The 25,213-nt window shown below is 41.5% G+C and overlaps 1 protein-coding gene across 1 annotated transcript in view; it reads right to left on the minus strand.

Moving 5' to 3' along the window:
- Positions 1-25,213, minus strand: part of ITGA8 (integrin subunit alpha 8) — a 175,106-nt gene that overhangs the window by 128,122 nt on the left and 21,771 nt on the right. The window contains exons 3-11 of the mRNA XM_037890767.2: positions 23,011-23,111; positions 19,862-19,985; positions 14,549-14,610; positions 11,519-11,564; positions 10,236-10,361; positions 7,909-7,953; positions 5,897-5,940; positions 4,790-4,846; positions 4,534-4,586 (exon numbers count right to left, since the gene is read on the minus strand). Coding sequence (XP_037746695.2) covers positions 4,534-4,586; positions 4,790-4,846; positions 5,897-5,940; positions 7,909-7,953; positions 10,236-10,361; positions 11,519-11,564; positions 14,549-14,610; positions 19,862-19,985; positions 23,011-23,111 — 658 coding nt within the window. The remainder of the gene's footprint in view (positions 1-4,533; positions 4,587-4,789; positions 4,847-5,896; positions 5,941-7,908; positions 7,954-10,235; positions 10,362-11,518; positions 11,565-14,548; positions 14,611-19,861; positions 19,986-23,010; positions 23,112-25,213) is intronic.

Raw genomic sequence — 25,213 nt, forward strand, 5'->3', positions numbered from 1 at the left:
AGGTAAATTTTCAGTACATGATGCCTTGTGGTTCTTCCTCCTGCCCTGCCCTGGGGTGACTTGTGCCCTGGGGCCAATAAAAGGAGCAGTCCTTGTACGTGAAGAATAGGTCCATCAATGGCTATTAGACAGGATGGGCAGGGACGGTGTCCCTAGCCTCTGTTTGCCAGAAGCTGAGAATGGGTGACAGGGGATGGATCCACTTAATGATTACCTGTTCTGTTCATTCCTTCTGGGGCACCTGGCATTGGCCATTGTTGGAAGACAGGATACTGGGCTAGATGGACCTTTGGTCTGACCCAGTATGGCAGTTCTTATGTTCTTACTCCCCTGACCAAAAGAACTGCTGTTGCATCTGGCATTGCATAGGGAACACAAGTGAGAGGCATGCAAACTGAGCCTTTCCCATACACACCCACCAATGCTAGGGCCAAATACAATCTGATCCTTAGAAATCTGGTTGGAGGGAGATGGGAAACCCTTCAAAGGGAGAGCCCAGAACTATGTGTTGTAAACAAATATAGTCACCTAGGTTACTACTAACAACTTAGATTACTTACAGTGAATTTAAATGTCCAGAGCAAGCTTTTGGCACAAGCTTGCAGCCGGGGGGTGGGGGACGGGGTGCTAACGTGGCTTTAAGCCATCTTTATAGTCTCCTAATTCTGGGCTGCCTAGGGGCATCCACCTAAGCTACAAACGCCCAGTCCCTTAATGCCTATGGGTAAGAGCACTTCCTGACATCCCTATAGTGCTCAGCTTCCCCACCTTTATGCCCCCAACACACCCCCTACATTAGGGCTTGCAGTGGGGCCCTTTTAGTGCAAGGTAAGCTCCCTTTTGCAAAGCCTGTACCAGTGGGAACTCTTCCCTGGCCAAACCCAAGGCTCTAATGTCTCTTTATGCATTACCACAGCAATGTATAAGGGCTTCAGCAGACGGGAGAATTCTACACACACACACACACACACACACACTTTACTTGTCACTCTCCATGATCCTCATTTACTTGTTTGCATTTCTCTCAATGTGGATAATAAAAAGCAATAAATCAGTCTCACTTTTGGTTTATAGATCATTTTACTTTCCCAGTTCTAGTACCTCAATGTTTCAGTTTCAAGCACTGCAGAGGAATTGGTTGGTTGGTTATCAACACCTGTGTCCTTGGCTTTTTTAATTGCGGATATATTTCAGTTGCTGTAAGGTTTTGTAGAGGTTTATTTTTACAAAATGTGGATCTGAGCCAAATTAAGGTTGACACCATCCCTTTTAAAAGGCAGCAGGAGTAAAAATAAGAAGACGGAAAGCCGCCAAATGGTGATATATAACCATAACTGTAGTTCAATCTATGGGGGGTATTTTAATAAGTTTCATTAGATTCATTTCACTACTGCACCATGATGTTGTAGTTAACATAAATCAACATATTTATGTTTGTTCCAGCACATAAATGTGACTAGCCAGTATTGCTTCCTTTCTAATAAAACAACATTAAAAAGCACAAGCTGACCACCTGCTGGAATTTTATGCAATTCTTTTGTATCCTGGTGAGTAATAAACAGCAGGAGTATGGGAAGTGTCAATAGTTTAAAGTGTAACTATGTGGAGCTTTGATATAGTACAAATAAAAGACTGGTAAATATTTTATTCCACTGTTTTTCTTGGATATATGGTTTCAACCTAAAAAGAAAAATTTCCTTCGTCTCCTTGCTAAGAATTTGTCTATAAATTTACTACAAAATGGAAGTTTCTAGTTTCAATAGCTGATTTATTTGTAAAAGTGGTGGACACAACTGTAGGACAGCAATAAACCAAGATTTTCTTGTGTCCCTAAAACACTTGCAGACTTTACATCAAGAATAGCCCTGGAACATTTAGTTGAACTGCTCAGGCTAAAGTTAATCAGAGCTGCCTTCTAAATTATTATGCAAAATAAAAAGGTCTAATCTTAGAACTTACTCAAGTAAAAGCCTTGTCCCTATTTATCTTTTCAGCCTGATAAAGAATCAGGTTTCCTATACTGGTCAGACACCCTGCTTCTAATTTCTCCACAATCCCTAGCTATATAACAACTTTCCCATGCATATCTTTTCCCTCAAGCAATTTTTGTTAGACTTAGTCTCATCTTCTGAGTTATATTTCTAGTTAGTGTACATGCTAGGGTGACCAGATGTCCCGATTTTATAGGGACAGTCCCGATTTTTGGGTCTTTTTCTTATATAGGCTCCTATTGCCCCCACCCCGTCCCAATTTTTCACATTTGCTGTCTGGTCACCCTAGTATATGCCGTCAGTTACTGGACTGCAGTCAGGCACATTTATCAAGTGAAGCTTCTTTGTGTTTTGTTTTCAGTGGGATGTTTAGATCTTGGAGAGAGTCATTAGATTTCCTTTCAGATACAGGATGGGAGACCACACAAGCCTCCAAAGCTGTTTGATGATATTATTGTCATACAGCTATGGAGTTAAAGGAACATGGAATGTTTTAAAAAGATCTTAAGAGATCTTACAAGCGACTAGCAGATTCCCAGGAAATAACCGGTTCATGAATTTGTTGGCTCAATGAGAGATGAAGCTAAGTCACAATCAACTTCTATAAAGCTCTTATGATACTAGCACAGTGTTTCTTAACATTTTCAGGTTGGTGACCCCTTATTCAAAATAAAAAATTGTCCTGAACCCCTCACATTTACAATAAAAGTAAAAGTTAAAAAATGTATACTGCAATTATGACTGCAAATTCTACTGGTGACCTCACAAACTTTGAAGGTTTGGGCTGCCCTAAAGTTATTCTGGACATTTTATTTTCTTTAGAATTATAATAATTATATATAGAATTATAATAATTATAATAAAATGTTCAATGCTTCACAACCCTCCCCATTGCCTTGTGTAACCCCCTTGCGGAGGGGTGTGTCTCAATTAACCAGTTGAGAAACACTAATTTAGCCCACAGAGAATACTTCATACATGAACCTAAAAATAAATACAAGAAGAGAAAGTGTCTCATATGAAGCATACAACTCTTGGGGATATTTTGCAGTAGGTGAATAGTCACACAGTTATAATTTTAAGCCTGAAATAACATTGGGAGGAAACTCTAAGGCTCAAAGTATTAGTGATCTTATCTCAGTGATAAAGAACTAATGTTAACATTCACTTACTAAAGCCCTGATCTTGCCAACTACTTTGAGTATGTCTACGTGGGGATAAAAAACCCGTGGCTGGCAGGGGTCAGCTGACTCAGGCTTGTGGGGCTAAAAATTTCTGTGTAGACATTTTGGCTTCAGCTGGAGCCCAAGCTCTGGGACCATTCACTCTCGCAGGATCCCAGAGCTCAGGTTCCAACCTGAGCTCGAACATCTACACAGCAATTTTTAGCTCTGCAGCCCAAGCCCTGCAAGCCCAAGTTAGCTGACCTGGACCAGCTGCGCCATGGGGCTTTTATCCGTGTGCAGGCATACCCTAAAACTATTCACAATTTTAGGTCTTGTTGACACCTAAAACTTAGGACAACCCAGCTACATCACTCCTAAGATAGGTAGTTAAATCCCTGTGTAGATATCCCTGTGTAGACACTGCTAGACTGACGGAATTCTTCTATCAACTGCCTCTCGATGGGGTGGATTTACTACAGCAACGGAAAAACCCCTTTCATCACTGTTGCAAGTGTCGACATTATGGTGGTGTAGCTGCAGCACCACAGCTATGCTGCTGTAGCACTTGTAGTGCAGACATACATGAAAGTTAATGGTGCTTAAGCGCTCTATGAATCAGGGCTTAAAAGCCAGATAGTGTCATTAAGGCATAACCCTGAGTAATGGGAGCTCTAAAAGGCAGGCACAATACCTCTTGGAACTATTGTAGAGCATGGTCACTTTGCAAACCTTAAAAGATGATGCAGTATGCATGGACCTTCGTGACCAACCAGCTGAGCTCCTTTTGGACAGGCTAGCGGCCTTAAGCAGCCCTTTCTGCAATGGGAGATGGACAGGGTATAAGAGAAATTGAAAAAGAAAGGCTCTGCTTTTCCATAGAGGAAGACTGAACCATTCGACATCTGGCTCTTACCCACGTCTTTCTAAACACCACTCCTTGCCTCTTTCAATATTAGGAAATTGAACAGAATTTGGATGTTCTCACTCTGCCCTTATTGTTCCAAACAATCTTGTCAGCTGTCAGTAAGAAAAACTCCACTAAAACTTCTTTTGCAAAGGCCATTAGACCAAGTTTTAAAAAAGGAAGAGTAAATTAATAAAGTTGAGACCCAAACTGGATAATTAGAGCTAGAAAAGCACAGAAAAGCTGTACAGAAGTATAAGAAACATTTTTCAACTGAGAGCATTAGAAAAACAAAGTTTATTAACAGATATATTTATTTCGGCTTTTCCGTATAAAGGGATCATGATGGCTTTTGGAGATGTAGTGTGAACATTATTTACTAAGCCAGGATTTTCAAAAGGGACTAAAGAAGGAGTTAGGCAATCAATTCCTATTGGATTTCAATGGGATTGGGGTGCATTGTGTAACCTACCCATCACTGTTAATATCCGACACGGCAACAGTGTACCCAAAGTAAGACGCCATCTATAAATGAAAAACAACACACACATTTTCATATCCAATATTCATTAAAAGATTGTTTTTCCTAACAAACCTCTTCACCTTTATGAAAAGTAATATTTTCTACCCTTTGAAATAAATTAACAAATTGTTAGAACTATAATATTTTAGATGCAATGATATTCCTCTGAGAGATAGTATATTATTGCTTAGATCTTTGACATTACCTGTTCACCAGTGAAATTCTGAATAAAGGTCAAGTCTGTAGAATTAATAATTGAAACCTGGCAATAGAAAAAAATATAAAAGGTTCCAGTCATACCATAACAAGTTATACGGTAATGTAACTACAGGTATATTTAGAAAAGTTAAAGGATGGTTCAGCGGTTACTGCACTAACATAGGACCTGGGAGACCTGAGTTCAGTTCTCTGCTTCACCACAGATTTTCTGTGGGACCTTGAACAAGTCATTTAGATTTTTCTGTGCCTCAGTTCCCCATCTGTACAATGGAGAGCATAGTACTTCCCTGCCTGGCAGCAGTGTTGTAAGGAACCATACATTAAAAACTGTGAGATGCTCAAATACTACAATATCTGGGGGAAGCATATATGTACCATAGATAGGTGCTTATTTATTTATTTATTTATTTTTTTGAGCAGTGAGTTCCAATATGAGGTTGGAATCTGGCAATATGATAGAATCTGGAATCTGTTTAGGGTATGCAAGGACTACAGTCAGGTCTGTAGCTGGGAACTGTCAATTCTCCACGCAGATTGTTCCTGAAACCTGGCTTTTGTTGTATTTACTCTATAAGGAGATAAGCATTGTTTCACAATCTGCAGTGCTCTGTCTTCTCTTCAGAATTTATACCATGACTTTTCATATCTGACAGTTTCATAACACATACGTAGAGCATTGAACTGAAAACCAGATCTGAACATCCCTAAGCTACGTAGACTTGGATGTTTCTTCATCATGGGAACAACCAGAACAGTACATCAAACACCCATGGACTTGGGGTGAATTTGGATTTGAGTCTGCAGCTATAGAAATACTGGCACAAGAGTTCAAAGCAGTCTTGTAACTGGCTACAGAACATACAGACTTCAAAAATAAATAAAAGCCTGAGCTTTAAAGCCCAATTCCGGAAAGCAGTTAAGCACATGCTTAAGTGCTTTGCTGAATCAGAGTCTAAGTCCATAGGAGTTTTGCCCGGATAAGGAATGCAGCGTACAATGTGGCATAAAAACATGATATAGCCTTTCCTCCTCAAAACAACATAGCACATGCATTTTTACTACTACTCAGATCAAATGTGGGTACAATACATACATAGCCAAAGTTCTGTGCTCCCCTTGGCACTCCAGCAACCAACTCTGAAAAGATAATTAATTAATTAATGCATACATTGTTTTAGCTGATTGGAGCACCGTCACTTAAATTCTGCTACCATACAGCCCCTATTATTTGAGAGTATGCTGTCTATTAGCTGTATCAAAGACCCCTGTAACTGACGTTAGATTTTTAAATTTGTATAATGTGCTTATCAGCTTCCCTAGATATATGCACAAAATATTACATCATTAAATGTTGAACTCTTGGTCTACACCAGGACAGAGGTCTCTTTCTCCCTAGTGTCCTCTAGATGACATTTACTGTATACTTCAACTTTAACACTATAGGAGAAGGAATTCCAAAATTACAGGGAATAAGCAGCAGCAGTTGGGGGCAACTGGGTTAATTTGCATGAGTTCTCCACATCCCAACTGACTTTGCACGTTTTGGCTATGGAGCTGTTCATGCTTTTAAATAGTCCATTTTCATAGGCCAGCCTTTCTGACAAATAATCTGGCCTGCCTGAGACAAAATGCATAGCTCCTAAGGTCTGAGCTGCCTAGGAGGCCATGCGTTTTTCGGCTGGACCAAGTGCCTGGGTATACTGCTCAATTTCAAAATAATTTCTGGAAATAGATGAATATGGTTTGATGAACTTGGTGCTGTGTAAATGTGATTATTTATTTTTTAACCTCAGAAGTCATTTTGCTCTAAACTCTGCTGCCACATCATATGGGGCTCGGAGCTCAGCGAATATCAGCTAGACAGGGTCAGGCCTGGTCAATATTTGGCTAAGTCTTCTACTGAACACTGGAGGAAGTGGTGTTGCTAATTCATTAGGAGGTGCTGTCTGATGCTCTGAGTCCGTCCTTAACCATACTACTAGGGAACTGTGCTGCTTGAGGCATAGGTCAGATATACCATAAAACCAAGGTCTTCACCATTTGAGACCAATTAAGATCCGAAGTCACAAGGGGAGCAACATGAACCTCAGAGTTGAAGCCAAATTCTAATCTGGGTAATGATATAGTGCCTAGCTACAAAACATTTTCCCTGTAATTGCAGTTGAAAATTCTTCCTCACTGATTCTCCTAAACTTATAGGGCTTGTTGCTGTCCTCTGTTACATTGCTGATCCATTTTATCCCAGAAGCAGCCAAGTTTTATGTTAGTGAAGAATCCATTATAGATATGTAGCTTGTAAATAATTGGATTAAACTTGTAATGTGTGTGTAATCTTCTGGATGAAATTGCCACGTACATGCAAATTGTTATACAAATACTGTATACTGTATACTGTAGAATGTATTTGATCTAAGAAAGAGCCTTCAGTTCTAAAAGAAGCTCATGCATTATTCTCTTTCAGGCATTTTTGTTCATGTGCCTTTAAGCCTTTCCTTATTCAAGGGATCAGTTCCTTTTTTCATTTGCCTGTATAATGTTTTCTCTCCTTTTAAATATAGATTTTTAATATTAAGAGTTCAACCCTGACCAGCTCTGCTCTGAAATGCAAGATTCAGGAAGAGGAGAGAGTATAGGGATCCCCTTCCCACTACATAAGCAGTAACTCAAGAACTGAACAGAACACATTGCATTAGGAGGAGGAACAGTTAACAAGCTGTCCCATGCACCATGTCCTCAAGGGATAGGGTCTGTAGCTTTTAGGAAACATCCAGGATCCCAAGTGAATAGTGCTTCTCTCTGAAGCACGTGGAGTTAGCTGGCAGATGTGGCCTTAGAGTGCTATCCCCCAGCCCTACCTGTGTAATCTTGTCCTAGGCAGAAAGATACCTATGGCTGGGGATGCATAGGTTTAGGCTACTGCAGCTCTGCTTTCCCTTGCTGTATCATCCCAGGGAAAGATTTGCCCCCAAGTACATTGGGTAGAGATTCATTATCCTACCCTTTAATATTTTAAATGTTTAAGACCCATTTTCCCATTTAGAGAACAGAAATAGATAAACAGACATGCACACAGTCATATGCTTTACATTTTGACTTGCTTCTTACCTTGTTCAAGGTCTCCAGTAAATTCCCCAGCAGCCACTGAGTATCCTAGTTTAAGAATAAATTACAAGCATGAAACCTGACAAATCATTTACTTCCAAAGAAACATGCTTCTGGAAGGGCAACCAAATTTGTCCTCTCTTTCAATAATCTCTGTGAGAACTTTATAAACTAGTATATCTAAGACTGGGGGGGTGGGTGGGAAAGGAAAATCATTTGTCAAGTTATGATGACTACCTTCACCATAAGTCGCAAAAGTACAATAATTCTACAGGCCTAAATCACTAGGAAACACATTGCTATTTAATTGCATCCCAAAATCAGCTGTTAAGCATTAATACTTTATAATTCACCTGAAAATATAAACTGCAAATGCTACATCCTTTGTGATAATAGCTTTTTTATTATATTCCTTTTTTGCCACTATGATGCATAATCACACAATTGTATCTGTTATACGTAGGATCAGATTTCCAAAGCTATTTAGGCATCTAAAGATGCCGATAAGTGCCCTAAAAAGGACATAAGGTTAAGCGCCTAATGCCCATTGACTGAGTAAGGACTAATGGATTGGGCCCATGACTGCAAAGCCAAAAACAAAGCATATGTGAGAGGACATATATCACTGCCTTCAAACTTCACTGCATCATTTCTACAATCATTGAAAAGAAAGCAACATTTGTTACATGCAGAGTTATGTGCATATTACACACAACTCCTGAAGAGAAGGAGCCACCAGCTATCTTTTAAAACATGTACTCAAAGAGATCTAGGTTTCTCTATGTACAGATTACTCCCGTTTATCTGAAGCCCTATTATCCGAACCCCTTAAACAACCCCCAACATGAGATACATGCCCTCCGCAGCCTGTATCTCATGCTGGGGGACAAGGAAAGGATTTGGATAATTCAGAGGTTCGGATAATAGAGCAGAGAGCCCGGGCCAGGGCTGTAAGGAGAAGGACAAGCCCCTGGTTGCAGGGAAGGCCTCCCTGCTGCTGAAAGAAAAGGAGTACTAGTGGCACCTTAGAGACTAACCAATTTATTTGAGCATAAGCTTTCGTGAGCTACAGCTCACTTCATCGGATGCATTCAGTGGAAAATAATGCATCCGATGAAGTGAGCTGTAGCTCACGAAAGCTTATGCTCAAATAAATTGGTTAGTCTCTAAGGTGCCACAAGTACTCCTTTTCTTTTTGCGAATACAGACTAACACGGCTGCTACTCTGAAACCTGCTGCTAAATGACTCCTGTGGCAGTGCAGGGAGCCCTCTGCAGCCCCACTGTCATGGGAGGGAGGGAGTGGGGCAGAGCAGAGATCCTCAGCCAGGATTGCAAGGAGAAGGATGACAACAAGCCTTTGGCCATAGTGGAAGGCATCCTGCTGCCAAAAGGCTCCTTCCCTCTCAATGATCCAAATAAAATCCATGTCCCCCATGCTTTCTGGATAATCAGGGCCCACTACTGCTCTCACTGAAGTCAATTATAGTTTGTCCTTAACGACAATGAGAGCAGAATTGGGCCCTTAGACATTACTGTACTAAAGCGTTACAAAAAAGGTTTCTTTTCCCTCTCTTAACAGTTGAAATAGTCCCTAATTACAGTAAACTAAATCATTTCCCCTGACTGAAAAAAGGTGTGAACATGAAAAGTTAGTATACTTGCTTAAGTACATTAAAACCCATGCATAACTATAGCATCCTAGTTAGCTAGTCATTTAGGATCTTGAACACTTACTCCTGTGTTTAACTTTAAGCATGTCAGTTGTCCCATTAAAATAATTAGCAAATTACTGAATGGGATTCCTTGCTCCTGTGCTTAAAGTCAAGCAAGTGTTTACAGGATTGGGGCCTTCATAATTTAGGATTTGCTTTCTCATTCAGGTAAGTCCAGTGCCTCTAGACCAGAGGTTGGCAACCTATGGCATGCGTGCCAAAGACGGCATGCGAGTGATTTTTAATGGCACGCTGCTGCTTGCCGGGTCCCAGCTGCCGGCCCCACTCAGCCTGCTGCCAGTCTGGGGTTCTGGCTGCCGGCCCCTTGCCAGCCGGGGTCCTGGCTGCAGGCCCTGCTCAGCCCCCTGCTGGCCTAGGTGAATGGAACCCCATTTAATTTTAAATGAAGCTTCTTAAACATTTTGAAAACCTTGTTTACTTCACATACGACCATCGTTTAGTTATATAATATATAGACTTGTAGAGAGAGAGACCTTCTAAAAAATGTTAAAATGTATTACTGGCACGCGAAACCTTAAATTAGAGTGAATAAATGAAGACTCGGCACACCACTTCTGAAAGGTTGCCGACCCCTGCTCTAGACTGTACATCTTACCTAGGTAATTGTCATCATATATGGGTGGTGCCACTCCAGTTTGCTTTTCTCTTGTCAGTTTCCTTAGAATATCCTTGAATGAATAGTCCGTAATGATATCTGCAATACTGGTGGTGATTACTTGACCTGTATTCAAATAATTGCATAGAGTAAAGGAATTCAGAGAAGAGCCAACTCCTTAAAACACAGGGTTATCTACAGTTTTTAAGATTTAAGATTAAACACAAGTTTCAAGACACTGTTTACTCGATTCATCGCTAACTGTCCAACATCCATAACAATGTATTGCCAGACTGCTGCAGCAGAGACGAGCAGTGCATAGCCACCAGTGCAATCCTTCCCCACTGCCACTCTGGGAGCTTCCTGAGAATATTTAAACCAATGCATTTCCACATCATTCAGAAACAGGAAGACAATATAGAACAAAACATGGTATTAACCATAACTAACACAACTCCATTCTATTTCAAAGTGCTGGCCCTGACCTTCCAAGTCCTACATAGGTCTAGATCATGCTCTTGCAGTGACAGCCTTTCCATAACAGCTATAATTCAATGGGATCCTATAGCCCAAAAGCAGTGTATTCTCAGAGGAGAGTTCAGAGATATGGAATTCTATTCCATCAGAAGTCAAAATAAGTCAGAATCTTTCTCCTTCAGTGACACAATGCAAAACCCATTACACAGGTCCACCACAACAATGGAGCTGCCGAATGGCTTGACAATGTCTTCCTGGTAGGCAGACACCAAGAATGTGCCTTACCGTAATAATGGTTAAATCAAGGGAGGGGCAAAAATGTTCTGCCCTTACCTACAGCAAGGCAGGTCTCATCTATATATGTGGCATCATGTTACCACAATAATGAGATGGGGTATTAGAAATGTCTGGACAGAAATCAATCTAAAAATCCCAAACTGTAACTTATGCTATGAAAACGTCACACATAATGTACTCTCTCTATTGTGCAATTGACACTTCAATTCCAGATGAAAATAAAGTTAAGTTTGTCCATTAAGAGGCAAAATGTCAACAGTAAAACATTTACCTCATTTCGCCTCCTATAGAATCCATGGCCTGATTCTGATCTCATTCTTTTTTTTTTTTTTTAAACACACAGGAGTCACTACATTGACTTCAGAGCAGTTATTCTGATTCACACGTATATAAGTGACACCAGACTCAAACATATGACCTGACGCCTAGAAAATAACAGGAATCCAGGATGAACTTTCTCCTGACACCTGGCCTTTCCTTTTTGGTTGAAGTTAACTGAGTGAACATACCTTGCCAGTAAAAACTCCCAGGTCCTCCTACTATAAGATCCCCATTCTACAAAAACAACAGACATGAACAATGTTAATTATAAATCGATAGCACGCAATGGAAAAACAATTAGTACAATTATATCTAAACAACTGTCCTGTTTTATTTAAACAACAAAAGGAAAATCAGGGTCATGGTACAGGATATAGGCCCCGATGCAGGAAAGCACTTCTTTAAGTACATGCTTTAATCCACCCTTTTTTCAGGAAAGCGGTTGAGTGTGAGATTAACTTTGAAGTCAAGACACATGCTTTAGTGTCTTTCCTGAATAGGGATGCTTTCCTGAATCATCAGGGCCATAATCTGTTTGGCATCTACAGAATAACATTTCTCAAAGACTGCTTTGTTTCTTTGTAAACAAAAAAAACTAAAGATAACACAAAAGAGGTCAGTGATGCTCAATGTATCCAAAGCAATGCTTTACAGACCAACATGGCTATAGCCACCTTGTAGCCATCCCTTTGACACAGGCTAATTGGGTGAAAAGAATAACATGAATATAAAATGGATAACAATCTGTCTCAGAAACACAATGTACGGTTACCGTGTTTAGCCACACACGTGTGGCCCTGGTGGTCTAGTACTGCTATAGACCCACTAGCTACAAAGTATATTCCTAGGGCCCATAGTATTGTTACTAGGTGGCATAGGGGAATGCACTGGACACACTTTCAAAGCACTCCACCCCCACCTCCCCCCCAGAAAAAAACAATGTGATTGAATTATTAGCCTGCTGTTGAAAGAATCCTCCTATAAATTGCTTATATTTAAAAAACAAAAACAAACAAACAAAAACCACTCAAGGGCTGATGCTCAGTACATTCTAAAAATCAGGTCCTGGTGAGTGACTCAAGTTGGGCACATGAAAATGGAGGCACCCCGTGGGCTGGGGCACCATTGCCCCCCTTGGTTAGACAGGATGTTGCACAACAACTGCCCAGATCAGCAGGGCAGGCACCCACCCCTGGTTCTCTGAATCTCTGTAGTCCTGTTCTGGAGATAAGGATGTTTATTTCTGTCCCATGGGGTTGTACAGGGCAACCCTTATGTTTGACAAAGGTAATCAGACCCTTGCCATCAACAGGCCTGAAACCCCCTTTGGTTCTTAAGTCCCTGTTCAGGGGTTGGTAGGGGAATCCAGGCCCAACCACTCCACTGGGTTCAGCTCAGATCCCTTAACGCAGGCAGGCAGAATCCTCCAAAATTCTCCTGCTATACTCTGAGCTCCTTCCTGCCTCCCTTGGTTCTGTATGCTGCTGAAGCCTGTGGCTCTGGCTGTCCCTCCTCTAGGTCATTGTCACTCCGAGGCAGCTTCTCACCAGCTTGCTGGCAGCTCCTTCTTTCTCGGGTCTGTTGCCTCCTCTGGCAGCCACCTCCCCCTCTGCTTTTCAGCTCTTTTATTCAACCAGCTGCTCAGATGCTGCCAATCAGCACTGATGGGCAGTTCCTTCATTAACCCCTTGGTTGCCAGGCCTGCCTAAGGTCTATGCACCCCATGAGACAACCAAAATCACTAGTCACTTCTGAAGGTTTGGATGGCCAGAGCAACAGTAACGCTATAGCACAGGCTGGGATGGATTCAGGAGAAGTCAATGGGAGTGCATCTAACAAGTTATCTGTAACAGCTTTTATCTATTTTTTAAATTAAACTGGGAAATTTCAAGTCTGTAAAGCTTTTGAGAAATTGCAGCTGTGAAATTGCAGGCCCCCCACCCTTGGCATGTCACCTGATGTACTGGGGTTTAATTGAGCCTCTCCCGCTCAACCAGCCTGGGTTCCCTCTTCCTGCTTTGCTGAATTAGGCTCTCCAGCCTCTTGCAGCATACACACACAAGTAGGGCTACACCCTGCTGCAGACACAGACTAAAGTCAGCTCTGTGTGAGAGGGCTCCCCAGCACTCACGTGGCCACCTCTTTTGGGAGACAAACCCAAAATACTAGTGTTTTGCACTATATAGAAATATCTGTACAGCACAAGCTCATAAAATTCACTCTCTTCCTCAATGTGAAGAGAGATATGCATGACTTCTTCCCCGCCCCCATTAAAAATTGCATAAACTGGGTTTAATAATAAACAAAACAAATTTTATTAACTACAAAAGGTAGATTTTAAGTGATTAAAGGAATAGCAAGCAGAACAAAGCAGATTACTAAGCAAATGAAACAAAACACACAAACTAAGCTTGACACATTAGATAGGTAGGATACAAATTAGCATATTCTCACCCTGAGCGATAAATAGGCTGGCAGATTCTTAAGGCACAAGTTGCCTTGGCTTTCCCAGGTTTTAGCCTGATTTAGTTGGTATTGGTCCTGCTTTGAGCAGGGGGTTGGACTAAATGACCTCCTGAGGTCTCTTCCAACCCTAATCTTCTATGATTCTATGACCAATACTTCTTACCGTTCAGTCTTTGTTCCTCAGATGTTTTCAGGTGTGTTGTTGTAGGGAGAGTTAGGACCCCTCAGGTTGTCGTTCCTGTTTTATATCTTCCCCCCACTTGCTGGAAAGTTTTTTGCTGTGACCTGGGTCAAACAGTTCCCATTGTATAGACCTATCTTTGAGAGGTTTTTATCGCACACAGTTCCTGGGGTAATCCTTATGCATTTCTTCAGTAAAAAGTCCCTAGCATTGTTTAGCCTCATCCATTTGAAATAGAGAGACATGGTCAATATTCCCAGCTTTAGATACAAAAATGATACATGCATACAAATTAGATAAATACATTCAGTAAATCATAACCTTTCCAATGATACCTTACATGAGCAATCTTGCAGAAAGTACATCTCGGTTATGTCATATCCATATCATAAGCATATTTCCATAAAGAATATGGAGTGTAATGTCACAGCAGCAACTTCATGAAAAATGTTACTCAAAACAAGAAGGGGATGAATTTCCAATCAGGGGGACTGGAATAGATGAAGGAAGAGGTCAATCGGGATATGTCAGCATAAAATTTCTTCCACGGAGTTCAAAAGTAGAATCTTACCTTGTAAAAATCTAAGCTGAAGCCTGCTTGACAGAAACCTTGTCCTTCAGGATCTGCATTGCCTGCATTATCAAAATATGAATATTTATTGATCTCATAATGCCCGAGTAGAACTTACTTATAGCCATAAGAGATGGTTCAGAGAAGAGCCACAAGAATGATTAAAGGATTTTAAAACATGCCTTATGATGAAAGATACAAGGATCTATTTAGTTTAACAAAGAGAAGGCGAAGGGGTGTCTTGGTCACAATCTGTGCATGCCTATATATGGAACAGAAATTTGATAATAGGGGGCTCATCAGTTAGCTGACAAAGATATAACAAGATCCAATGGCTGGAAGTTGAAACTTGTCAAATTCAGACTAGAAATGAGGTGTAATTTTTTTTTTTAACAGAGAACCACTGGAACCTCTTACCAAAGGTCATGGGGGATTCTCCATAACTGGCAATTTTTATATCAAGTTTGAATGTTTTTCTAGAAGACATGATCTAAACAGGAATTAATTTGGGGAAGTCTTATGGTCTGTTATACAGGAGGCCAGATCAAATTATTACATTGGCCCCTTCTGGCTTTATAATCTATGAATTGCCATCACTACAAGATTTCCCAAGGAGAAATAATTAGTACCTAGATTTACATGCAACAACAAAAAGAAAAAATATATACTTTATTGAATTATTGTATTATAGGTTTCCATTGTGGGTACATATTTTATTAAATACTGTAGTATTGCCTTATCTCCATAATTCAAAGTGATACTGCAAATCCAACTCCTGTGTCAGTACTATAGTTTGTTACAGTAGGAAGAAAATTCCGGTAAAAGAGGATGGAAGAAAATATAAAAGCATGTATATGATTTTATTTTAATTTTAATTTTGGAGAAATATGTTTTAATGCAGTGGTTCTCAACAGGGGGTCCGTGAACCCTTTCAGGGGGGCTGAGGGGCCGCACACCTAAAATCCAGAGCCCAAACCCCAGCACCTCCCGTGGGGCTGAAGACAGGAACTGCAGGGTTGAAGTCCTGATCTCTGGCGCCCCATGTGGGGCAGACGCCAGGAGAAGCAGGGCTGAATTCTGGAGCCCCAAGCCCCGGTGCTACCCACAGGGCAGATTTGGGGGGGACATGTTGGTTTTGCACCCCGCCCCCCCCCAAAAAAGAAAAAAACTACAGTGCAAGAGCAGGGCAATCCCAGAGCAGCCCCCCCCACACACACACCCCACCACCTCCTTCTCTCCCCACCCCCTGGCCAGGTCGGAGGCAGGAAGCAGGAGCCAGGCAGTGCAGGACAGCTGCTGCTCTGGCTAGTGTCAAGGAGCAGGCAGCTGCGGTGTTCCCTTGTCACCTGCTGGTGCAGGGGGTTGAAGCTGCTCCTCATCTCCCAGCCCCCTTTGCTCATGCTGCTGGTAAGAGCCACCTGGGCGGGAGGACCCGGCTCTGTGGCTGGAAGAGCCCTCAGGGAACAGAGACCGCAGGGGAGTCCTCCAGGCACAAAGCCCCTAGCTACCCACCTCTCTGCACCGAACTACCCCCTCCCTGCACCCTGAGATACCCCCTGCCCGCATACAGTCCCTAGTTACCCCTCTCTCTGCACTGAACTACCTCTGCCTGCACACAGCCCCTAGCTACCCCTCCCTGCACCCTGAGCTACCCCCCTGCCCGCACACAGCCCTTAGCTACCCCTCTCCCTGCACCCACCTTTGAGTTATAATTTTTGGTTGTGCCCCACTCCACCCCCGACCCCCCCCCATCCAGGTGCATGACCTGCTGAGGTAAGTCAGGGGGTAGAGGTGGCGCTCCCTCTCTAGACCCTGCCATGCGGAACTGGCTCAACCCCTGCTGGCCCCTGCTCACCCAAAATACAAATCAAAGTACATCTGTGCCCAAGGGCCCTCCCCCAACCCGGCCCAGTGCCCCGAGTCTCCCCTTCTTCTGCTGGGCCCTGGAGTTTTTAATAGCATATTGTGGGGGGCCTCAGAAAGAAAAAGGTCGAGAACCGCTGTTTTAATGCATTTACGGATAGCAGAATCACAACAGCACACAAAACGTTCTAGGGATCCAGTCTGACAGGATCTGGTACTGGTAGTAAATCTGTGAGCTTACGCAGTTATTGTCTTAAGGATGTGGTCTTGTTTTGTTTATCTACATTTAGCAGCTTTCTAGAATTTTTATGAAAAAATATACCATGCAATTAAATAAACCCCACAGCCTTGAGGCAAAAGGTACAAAACCACCTAAGGAGGTAAAACAATTATATGGGACCCCATATAATGAACAAATCAGGGCCCTCTGCAGAGCCATGAGATTGGTGCCAAATGATATCTTGAAAAATGATATTGACTACTTGGGACATTCTTTTCTCACTGCCTAGCCAGGGTCCCTAGCCACAATCAGTGGGCATCCTGTCCAAACCAGCATGGGTAACCAAAAATGAATGGCTTAGCAAGGAGTCACAGAATTGCTGCAACAGCTTGATTTGCCATAAATACAAAAATAAGGGTCTCCTAGGAAGTTTGAAACTTTTGGATAAATAGTAACTTGGAGGGTGGGTCAATCTGGCTGTATTCAAAGGGGCCACCCTGCAGGAAATCCTGCTATCTATACAACCCCGAGGGACATACAGGTAATTCATAAAGCCAGGCTTTTTGAGAGACTGGATTTTGGGTTAAACAAGTATTGAACTGTAATATAATTCAGCATATTTGTGTATATTTGCTGAGTCTTCTTTCTTAGTTCTATCACCATGAAGCAATAGACTTGGAATAGACCACCCTGCTATGGTTGCCCAATATCTATTGGAGGATAGGAAGAAGAATGTGGCGGTCTTTTCTCCTTCCTCAAACCCCTAAAGAAGACCTTCCCTATGAACACCACGCACCTGGGGATGTGCAGGTTCAGGGGGCTACAACTGGGCAGAAAGTGAGAATGGCCATTGGAACAGTCCCTCCACATGGCATCATCCCTGAGCAAAGCCAAAGTGACACACCAGCAGGAACTAGTGCAGAGCTTTTGAACATTGTTTTCCCACAGATTCAGCTTCTCACTCTGTGGTGTCCTCTCTCCCCTCTTTGGGGGTTTGGGTGTAAGGGGTAGGCCATAAGAGGGAGACTTGGTAATGCAGCTCTATCTGGAGCTACTCTGCAGTGGAGAACCTAGTGGGTAAAGCTGAGGAGTTGGCCCTACATGGAGATGTCCCAGTCGCCTTTGTATGTGCTGAGTTCCATGGGATTTTCTTGCAGATCTTAGGAAGAATCACAGAGCTGCTTGGTTGCACACACCTCAGGTGTGCATTCTCAGGGCAGGCAAACAGGGCTACACAGAGGTTTTGGGAAAAAATCTGAAACTAAGGCCCCCACCTTTCCAACAAAATGACCATGGATTCAAGAGAGGGCCCAGAGGGTGATGGATGGGGCTGAAGAGTGAATCCGCCCCACACTCACCCAGCTGTGGTAACTTCAGTCCCATGGGGCTGGGCTCGGCACCCCACTCTGTGCACTGTGACCTAGTCATGACAAAGGGATGGCCAGGCCAAACTTTAACGGTGCTGCCACCCCATGCACCAGGTCACAGCACCTTTCACTCAAATTCCATGGGCTTGGGGGCCCACTCAAAATGGGGGGCCTGGGGAAAACTGCCCTTTTGGTCCTCCCGCCTCGGCTGGCCCTGCAGGCAAACCGCACAGCATGGCATGATGTTGTCTCTAGAACTCCACAAGAACGAACTTGGCAAATTTCACTATCATAGCCTTTCAAAGGAGGGAGCAGGTCCATCTACTTGTCTGCCCAGGGCTTTGTTGCCACTATAAAAATAACAAACTGATCATCAACAACTTAGCCCTCCTGTGGGCATTTCCACACAGAGGCATAGGCTAGCCCATAACATTAGCTATTAGCGTTGGAAAACACCACATGGCAAGTAACTGTGAAACAGCAGCTATTTCTGGTCTCTGGGAGAAGTAACTGCTAGGCAGTGAAATGATTCTGTAAGGGCCCAATCCAAGTCCCATTCAGTCAACAGGTTCTTCTCATTGATTTTAACGACAGTTGGAGGAGGCCTTTAAGATGTGTTTCTACAGCTGCTGGGAGTGAGTCTTTCAGTCTGGGTCGACAGATTTGTGCTAGTGGGGCTCGTGCAAGCACGCTAAAATTAGCGCTGTGGGAGCTCGGGCTCTGAGGCTTAGGTAGGGAGCTGGGCTTCAGGGCCTGAGCTCGAATGTCACAACAACATCTACACAGTTATTTTTAGCGTGCTAGCCCAAGCCCTGTTAATGCAAGTCTGTTGACCTGGGCTGTGAGACGCACTCCCAGCAGCTGTGCAGACACACCTTTAGAGTTTAGGGAAATAGCACATGAAGTGACTCTCCCCCCACCCCAAAAAAAAAAAATCACTGAGGCCAGGAGCTTAGCAGGATTCAGAAAGCAATCAAGTCATTCATATGGATAATAAGAATATACAGAGTTATTGTAGTAAATATTTAAAACCACACACACACACACACACACGTACGTGTTGGAACGGCTATAAACCCTCCTGCTTCGAGGCTTACACCAGTCTTTAGCTTTTGAAGTAGGAAGAAACTTCCTTGGGGCAGGTTATCCCATCACTGCTTACTGCAGGAATTCTGACACCTCCCTCCAAAATATTTGGTAATGGCAACCGTCAGAGACAGGATTCTAGACTAGATGTATCACTGATCTGATCTAGTATGGTATTTTGTGTATTCCTATAAATAACTGGGCTTGGGCCTTTATACACACCCTCGCTTACCTATTCCATAAGCAGGAAGGCATTAGAGTTGTGGAGGAGCCCCCCAGTTCCCACACAACACAGAGCAGCATGTGCACTAGCACTGCTACCGTGGGCAGCTTTCTTGTGCACAGGAAGTAAAACACAATCAGCCTATTGCTGGTGATTCAGACAGTGCAGCCCTTTTTATCTCAGTGCAGGGTCTGATCCTAGGATGGCAATTCTATAATGACAGTTTCACATTCAGAACGAACAACCATTTTTAAATGCTTACTTATGCTTTTCGAGATCTGTTTGCTGCATTTTAAACCGTTAAATTAAGGAAATTATATTTTATCACCATAATTGCACAAGCCTTATTTATTTAATCTCTTCTCTTTTAATTATATGATAAAACATCCAAGTGCAGACATGTAGTTTAATGTCTGTCTTTCTTTATACTCTTTCCCTGCATGACATCACCCACTAATTTTCATCTAGCCAAGGCAGCACTAAGACTGAAAGTATGAAACCACTGATCACAATTTCAGTTCTATTGAGGCAAGAGCATTTATATTAAAACTTACTGTTGCGACAAGGAGAATACTCAGCATATGCACTGAAGTTCTGAATTGCAACATAGCAGGTGCCAACTGGATCCTTTTCAGGAGTGGCTTTAAGGGTCCTCCAATGATATAAGGGAGCACAAGCCTATTAAAACAATAATTATGTAACAGATCTTTTATGTGCCATGCATGGGCTAAGTCAGTTCTTCATTAAACAAATTAATTATTTTTGTTCCTGTTAAGTTTCTATCATCTGGGTAGAAATTGTCATAGTAAGTGGATGAAAGAACCATGGGAACCTTCATAACCTGCAATTTTCTCTTCTTCCCTCTGCATCATTAACAATCCACTTATATCTAAGGACCAAAACCTGCCCTCTCACCCCTCTCCCCGGACATGTAAATAGTCTCAGAGTTACCCACTTTTAAGCATGTGTTATTAAACCCCCTCTGTGCCTGGATCCACAGAAGATGAGTTTGTTACTGTCCCAGTTAGGGGACTTAGTCCTTTGTCCCATGGCTTTAGTTTGAGAGGTTCCAGGTTCAATCAATCCCTCGTGATTCTCACGACGTTGGTTGTTACAGTATGGTTCTGCTGTACGGGGGAATATGAGGAGGTCATACGCATCTGGGTTCTGCAGAGCTGAGCTCTCTCTGTTGCAGCATGGAGGGTGTAGCAGCTGGTCTGCTATTACCTGGATCCCTAGTTCAAACCCAAAATAGAGCCAGAGAGAGGACACGGCTATGGAATAGAGGCTGGAGTAGTTCTACCTCTGCTTCTCCCCGGCCCTGGAGGTAGGGTTCTGAGACCTTTTCCTGCTTCTGGCTTGGCACAACAGGCAAGATTTAACCCTGACTGAGTGGACTTTTGCCAAATGAGTTTTTGATACAAAACTATTTAATAAGATAGAATATATTCTAGAATATAGTATGTGATGGAGCGGATAAACTGTCCATTTTTGTCTTGGGATTGATTTACAGTCAGATATTAATCTCTCTCTGGTAATGTATTGTTGTCATTTTTTACATCACTATAAGGCACTAGTCCTGCAATTAGCTCTGGCCGGGGGGATCCCTGTGCCCACACAGAGCTTACTGCAGGTGTGCACATTGCTTTGCAAATGTATAAGACAGGGCTCTTCCCTGAGCAGCCTACAGTCTAAACAACATACTAGAGAAAAAATAGAGGACAATTAACATTAATTTTAGATGCATTTCAGAAAGTTTGACAAAATCATTTGCAACAGAAAACTTGTAACAGTAACATTTTGGCCCAATTCTATTTTATTGTTGCTGCTGCTGCAGTAGAAAAAAACCACAAGCAAAAAAACCTCCCCTCTTCCCCAAGGAACCCTATCAAAGTTTAAACCTAGAGTTTTCTCACTTCCCAAAGTCAGCAATTCAAGGTTTTGTCTTAAAATTGTTGACTTTAGCTACTGTGACCGGGTGCTGGGCAAGAACTGCTGACTCAGCCCTCTGCCATGCCAACCCCCATTATGGGAAGCAAATTGGAGCTGGCTAGAGAAAACCTGCACCTATATTGTGAATAGGAGACAGCTGCCCGCCCAGTTAGCCTGGGGCTAGATAAAGACTGCAGGGAAGGAAGCCAGGGGAAGGAGAGGAAGCAGAGTGATAGCCCTTCCCTCCTGGGAGCAGACACTAGAAGCAAGCTGTGTATGGGGAAAAGGTGGTGGGAGTACAACCTGTGAATAAAAACCACCAGTGGTTACTGAACCCCAGGGTCTCCAAGTGATTTTATCAGCACAGCAGGGGCAGGAGCCAAGAGGGCACTGCCACGAACTACTACGACTAAATTGCAGAAAGTTTGGCAAAACTGTTGATGAGAAAACATACTAGAACCAAAACAAAGCCGGTCTGTAACCGACATTGTGGGGGTTTTTTATGGCACAGCAATCAATGGTGGGATTTCCTCACATCTGATTAAAACTAAGGCATTCTAAGTTTCAGTGAATAGTTGTATAGGAAGATGTTATATTTCAGCTTGCTGTTATTATTAGAATACATGATAAGTATTCCCCTATTTACATCAATATAACACTTTATGACAAATTTTAGTTAAAGCCAAATAATATGTTAGGATTTCCTTTTTAACAATAATTTTATATATGTTATCAATTTTTAAATAAAAGTACATCTACCAGATGCAGGTACCAAATCTGCAATTTGACAGCTACGATAACTCAGATGCAAAACCGCAGGGAATTAACTGTACATGTTAGTTCTGTAACACAAGAGAGCGATGTTTTATTCATCACCTGTTTTATGTCAAAATCCTTTCTGGGGCTGACCACAAGATCAACTATTTAAAGTAAGGCATTTCCTTCAGATACTTATTCCCACTAATTAATAACTAAAACAGCTTTAAACAAATCCCAAGACAAAAGTTGTTGTTTCATAATTGTAAGGAAAATAAATTATGGCCAAACTAAAGTTTCATATCACAAAGTGTTTAGTATCCTTTTCACTGTGAATCCTAGTGCAAAAACTGTAAATGTAGAATGCCTGTGTATAGCACACATCAACTCTATGCTATGCAATAAAACTATTCAGTGTAAGAAAGATATCAAATATATCAGTATAAATATGCAGTAGGGGCTTTCCATCAGTGCCTGCAAAATGTTCTATAAAATCAGAACACGTACACTAAATGTTTTTAAAAGCAAAACTCTTATTTAGTCATTACCATGACCACAACATAACAATACAATATAATATGATTACCCTATAAAACAAAATTAAATATTGATACAAATAGTAACATTTTCATCAGGATATCAATTGATCTTCACTGGAATTCTTGGCTTCCTTTAGGTAATTCTCTAGCTAACTTTCCTCATAAAGCTTTACAACACGTTATAGTTTTTTAAACATATGGCTATCAGTTCCTTTATATCTTAAAAATAGTTCCACTATTTTATGCTTTGAATAATAAATTAGATTACTCATTCGCTTGCATGATGGTCTTCAAGTATTCAGTTCAGTCTGATTTTTATATATTGCTTTTATTGTCTGATCTCTCTCTATATATAATCTGTTTTTGTATATACATATATTCTAAAACTTATTAGTTGTGTACACACACACGCACACATACATTTAAGACATCTGAAGGTAAACATCTGAAAATGAATATCAATTCATGAAACTTACCACAACTTTTCCTTTATGAGCTTTGACTGTTGCCCCAAACCACTGATTTGACTTAAACTCAATAGGTTCCCTGGTGCCGTTGACTTTGATTTTTCTGTTGTCTGACAAAGAAAGAAACAGGCTGCTGATATCTAATTTAAAAAATGTTACTTCATTGGCTTCAGCTAGATGATAATAGAGCAATGGACATATGAATTATATCACATCTATCATCCTCAGACAAGTTTCATTAATGTGGTAAAGGTATTTTAATATTGTTCAAGCACGTGTCATTGGTCAATGAAAAATGCCTCTCAAATTCACATAAAATTAAATATTTGAAATGACTGTAATGGCAATGAAAAACTTAGGAAACTAAGGAAAAGTCTAGCCCTCTATCCACACTGAAAATGTTGTTTAGCTGGGGATTTCTAATAAAGAATGAACAAGAATCCCTACAAAATGAGCAAAAATTTAATAAAACTGTTCTCAAAAGTAACATAGCTTTATACTGTGACAAAATATGTATTACAGTCATCGTTGGCCAGGCAAATGCAATTTCTCAGCATGCATTATTCAAGGACCAGCATTCAGGATAGCAAAGGACTTAGTTCTTAACTGAATTACATGTGTACATACTGCCACAAGAGACAGTTCTTTAACATTGCTTTATATACACTTTGCAGATGTCAGCATAAGAGGAGCCATCTGGGTAAAGACTCAGCCCAATTATAATGCATTTCAGGTTTAATGAAAAGCAGACATCCCTTCCTTTCACCCTCAGTACTCTGAAGTAAACTGATTTCCCACATGGTCTTAAGGTATGCTCCTCCCTCACTAGTCACTCTTAATGAACTTCTCAATTTATATATAAGCAGCTTATTACACATATCCCCTCGTATCTGTCTTCTCTTACTTTTGTTTCTGGTTCTTATCAAAGAGTATTTCACAAGAATCAACTCTTTTTTATGCATTTTAAGTGAAAATAAAAACACACATACTGTCAAACTTGGAATGTAGAGAGGTTTTTAACATCATATTATTTGAATTTAGGTAAATGAAAAACAAAAACATACCAATAAAAATTAAAGAAAGAGTCAACATTTTCCTGCAGTTACAGACAGTGGTAGATGAAATACCTATGTTTTTTCCTATTCTAAGCACAAGGTATATTGTGGCATTGGAGACTGCTGTGCGATAACTGCTGATAAATGTTATTGATACAACCTGAATTAGGGGTGAAAGAACCATTATATTAGGGAATAGGAGGACTCAGCATCTGTATTTTTGTTAATTTAGGACTGTGTATGAAGTTGCAGGATCAGAAAAACTGACTCAATGAATGTATGAAAGTTTTGAGAAAGTTCATTTCATTTATATGAACCTGTGAAATTTGTAAATTTCTGTGCCTCACCTATAGAGATTCTCTAGTACAGCAATTAGCATTTACAGAACTGGCAAAAGAGCCAAAAACTTTATCGCATGCATACTGATTTTCAGAAATCAGCAAGAATATATATAAAAAGATACTGAATTTTTTTTTTTAGCTGGAAACTATTAAAGGGCCAAAACTTAGGAGTGTGACAGAAGATGACTTTTGCGAGGCACTGCACTGGGGAAGCTGCAAAATTCCACCCACCCTTTGGTGCCACTCTTTTGAGTCCCTCTCCCAAAGGGGCCAGACGTGCAGACGCTTTCAAGCTCTCAAAGCTTCTTTTTTTATTAAACCAACATATTTGAACACAGGCTATGTTCAAGTATGCGGTCTTGATTGAAAACAAAGCTTTTAAAGCTTGAAAATCTGCCATGGGTTTTGACTTACAGCTGCCAACCTTAGACTGTCTCTGAAGAGTGAATTCTCACAATCACTTTTCTAGCTTGAAAAGAGTATTTTTATTTGAAACAAACGTATTTGTATACAGGCAGATTGTACTCAAATGTGAACAGAAGTTATGCTTTACAAACACCACCTCTTGTTCAAGAATCACCCCTCTGAGAATGAATCCAAGATGGAGGCTGGGATTTCAGAGCTCCTGCAGAACCCTGTACAACTCTACACTTTGTCCCATGGGCCCTTGACACTTTTAAAGCCATGATGCTGTATAGGATAAAGGGCCTAAACTACAGTGAGATAACCTGATGTCTCACTATATTTTCTCAAACCGCACATGATTATTTCAGGGGTAACTCACTAAAGTGTGTGAGTCTAGCATCAGTCAGGCTA

Source organism: Chelonia mydas, chromosome 2, assembly GCF_015237465.2.
Source record: "Chelonia mydas isolate rCheMyd1 chromosome 2, rCheMyd1.pri.v2, whole genome shotgun sequence".
Lineage (NCBI taxonomy): Eukaryota > Metazoa > Chordata > Testudines > Cheloniidae > Chelonia > Chelonia mydas.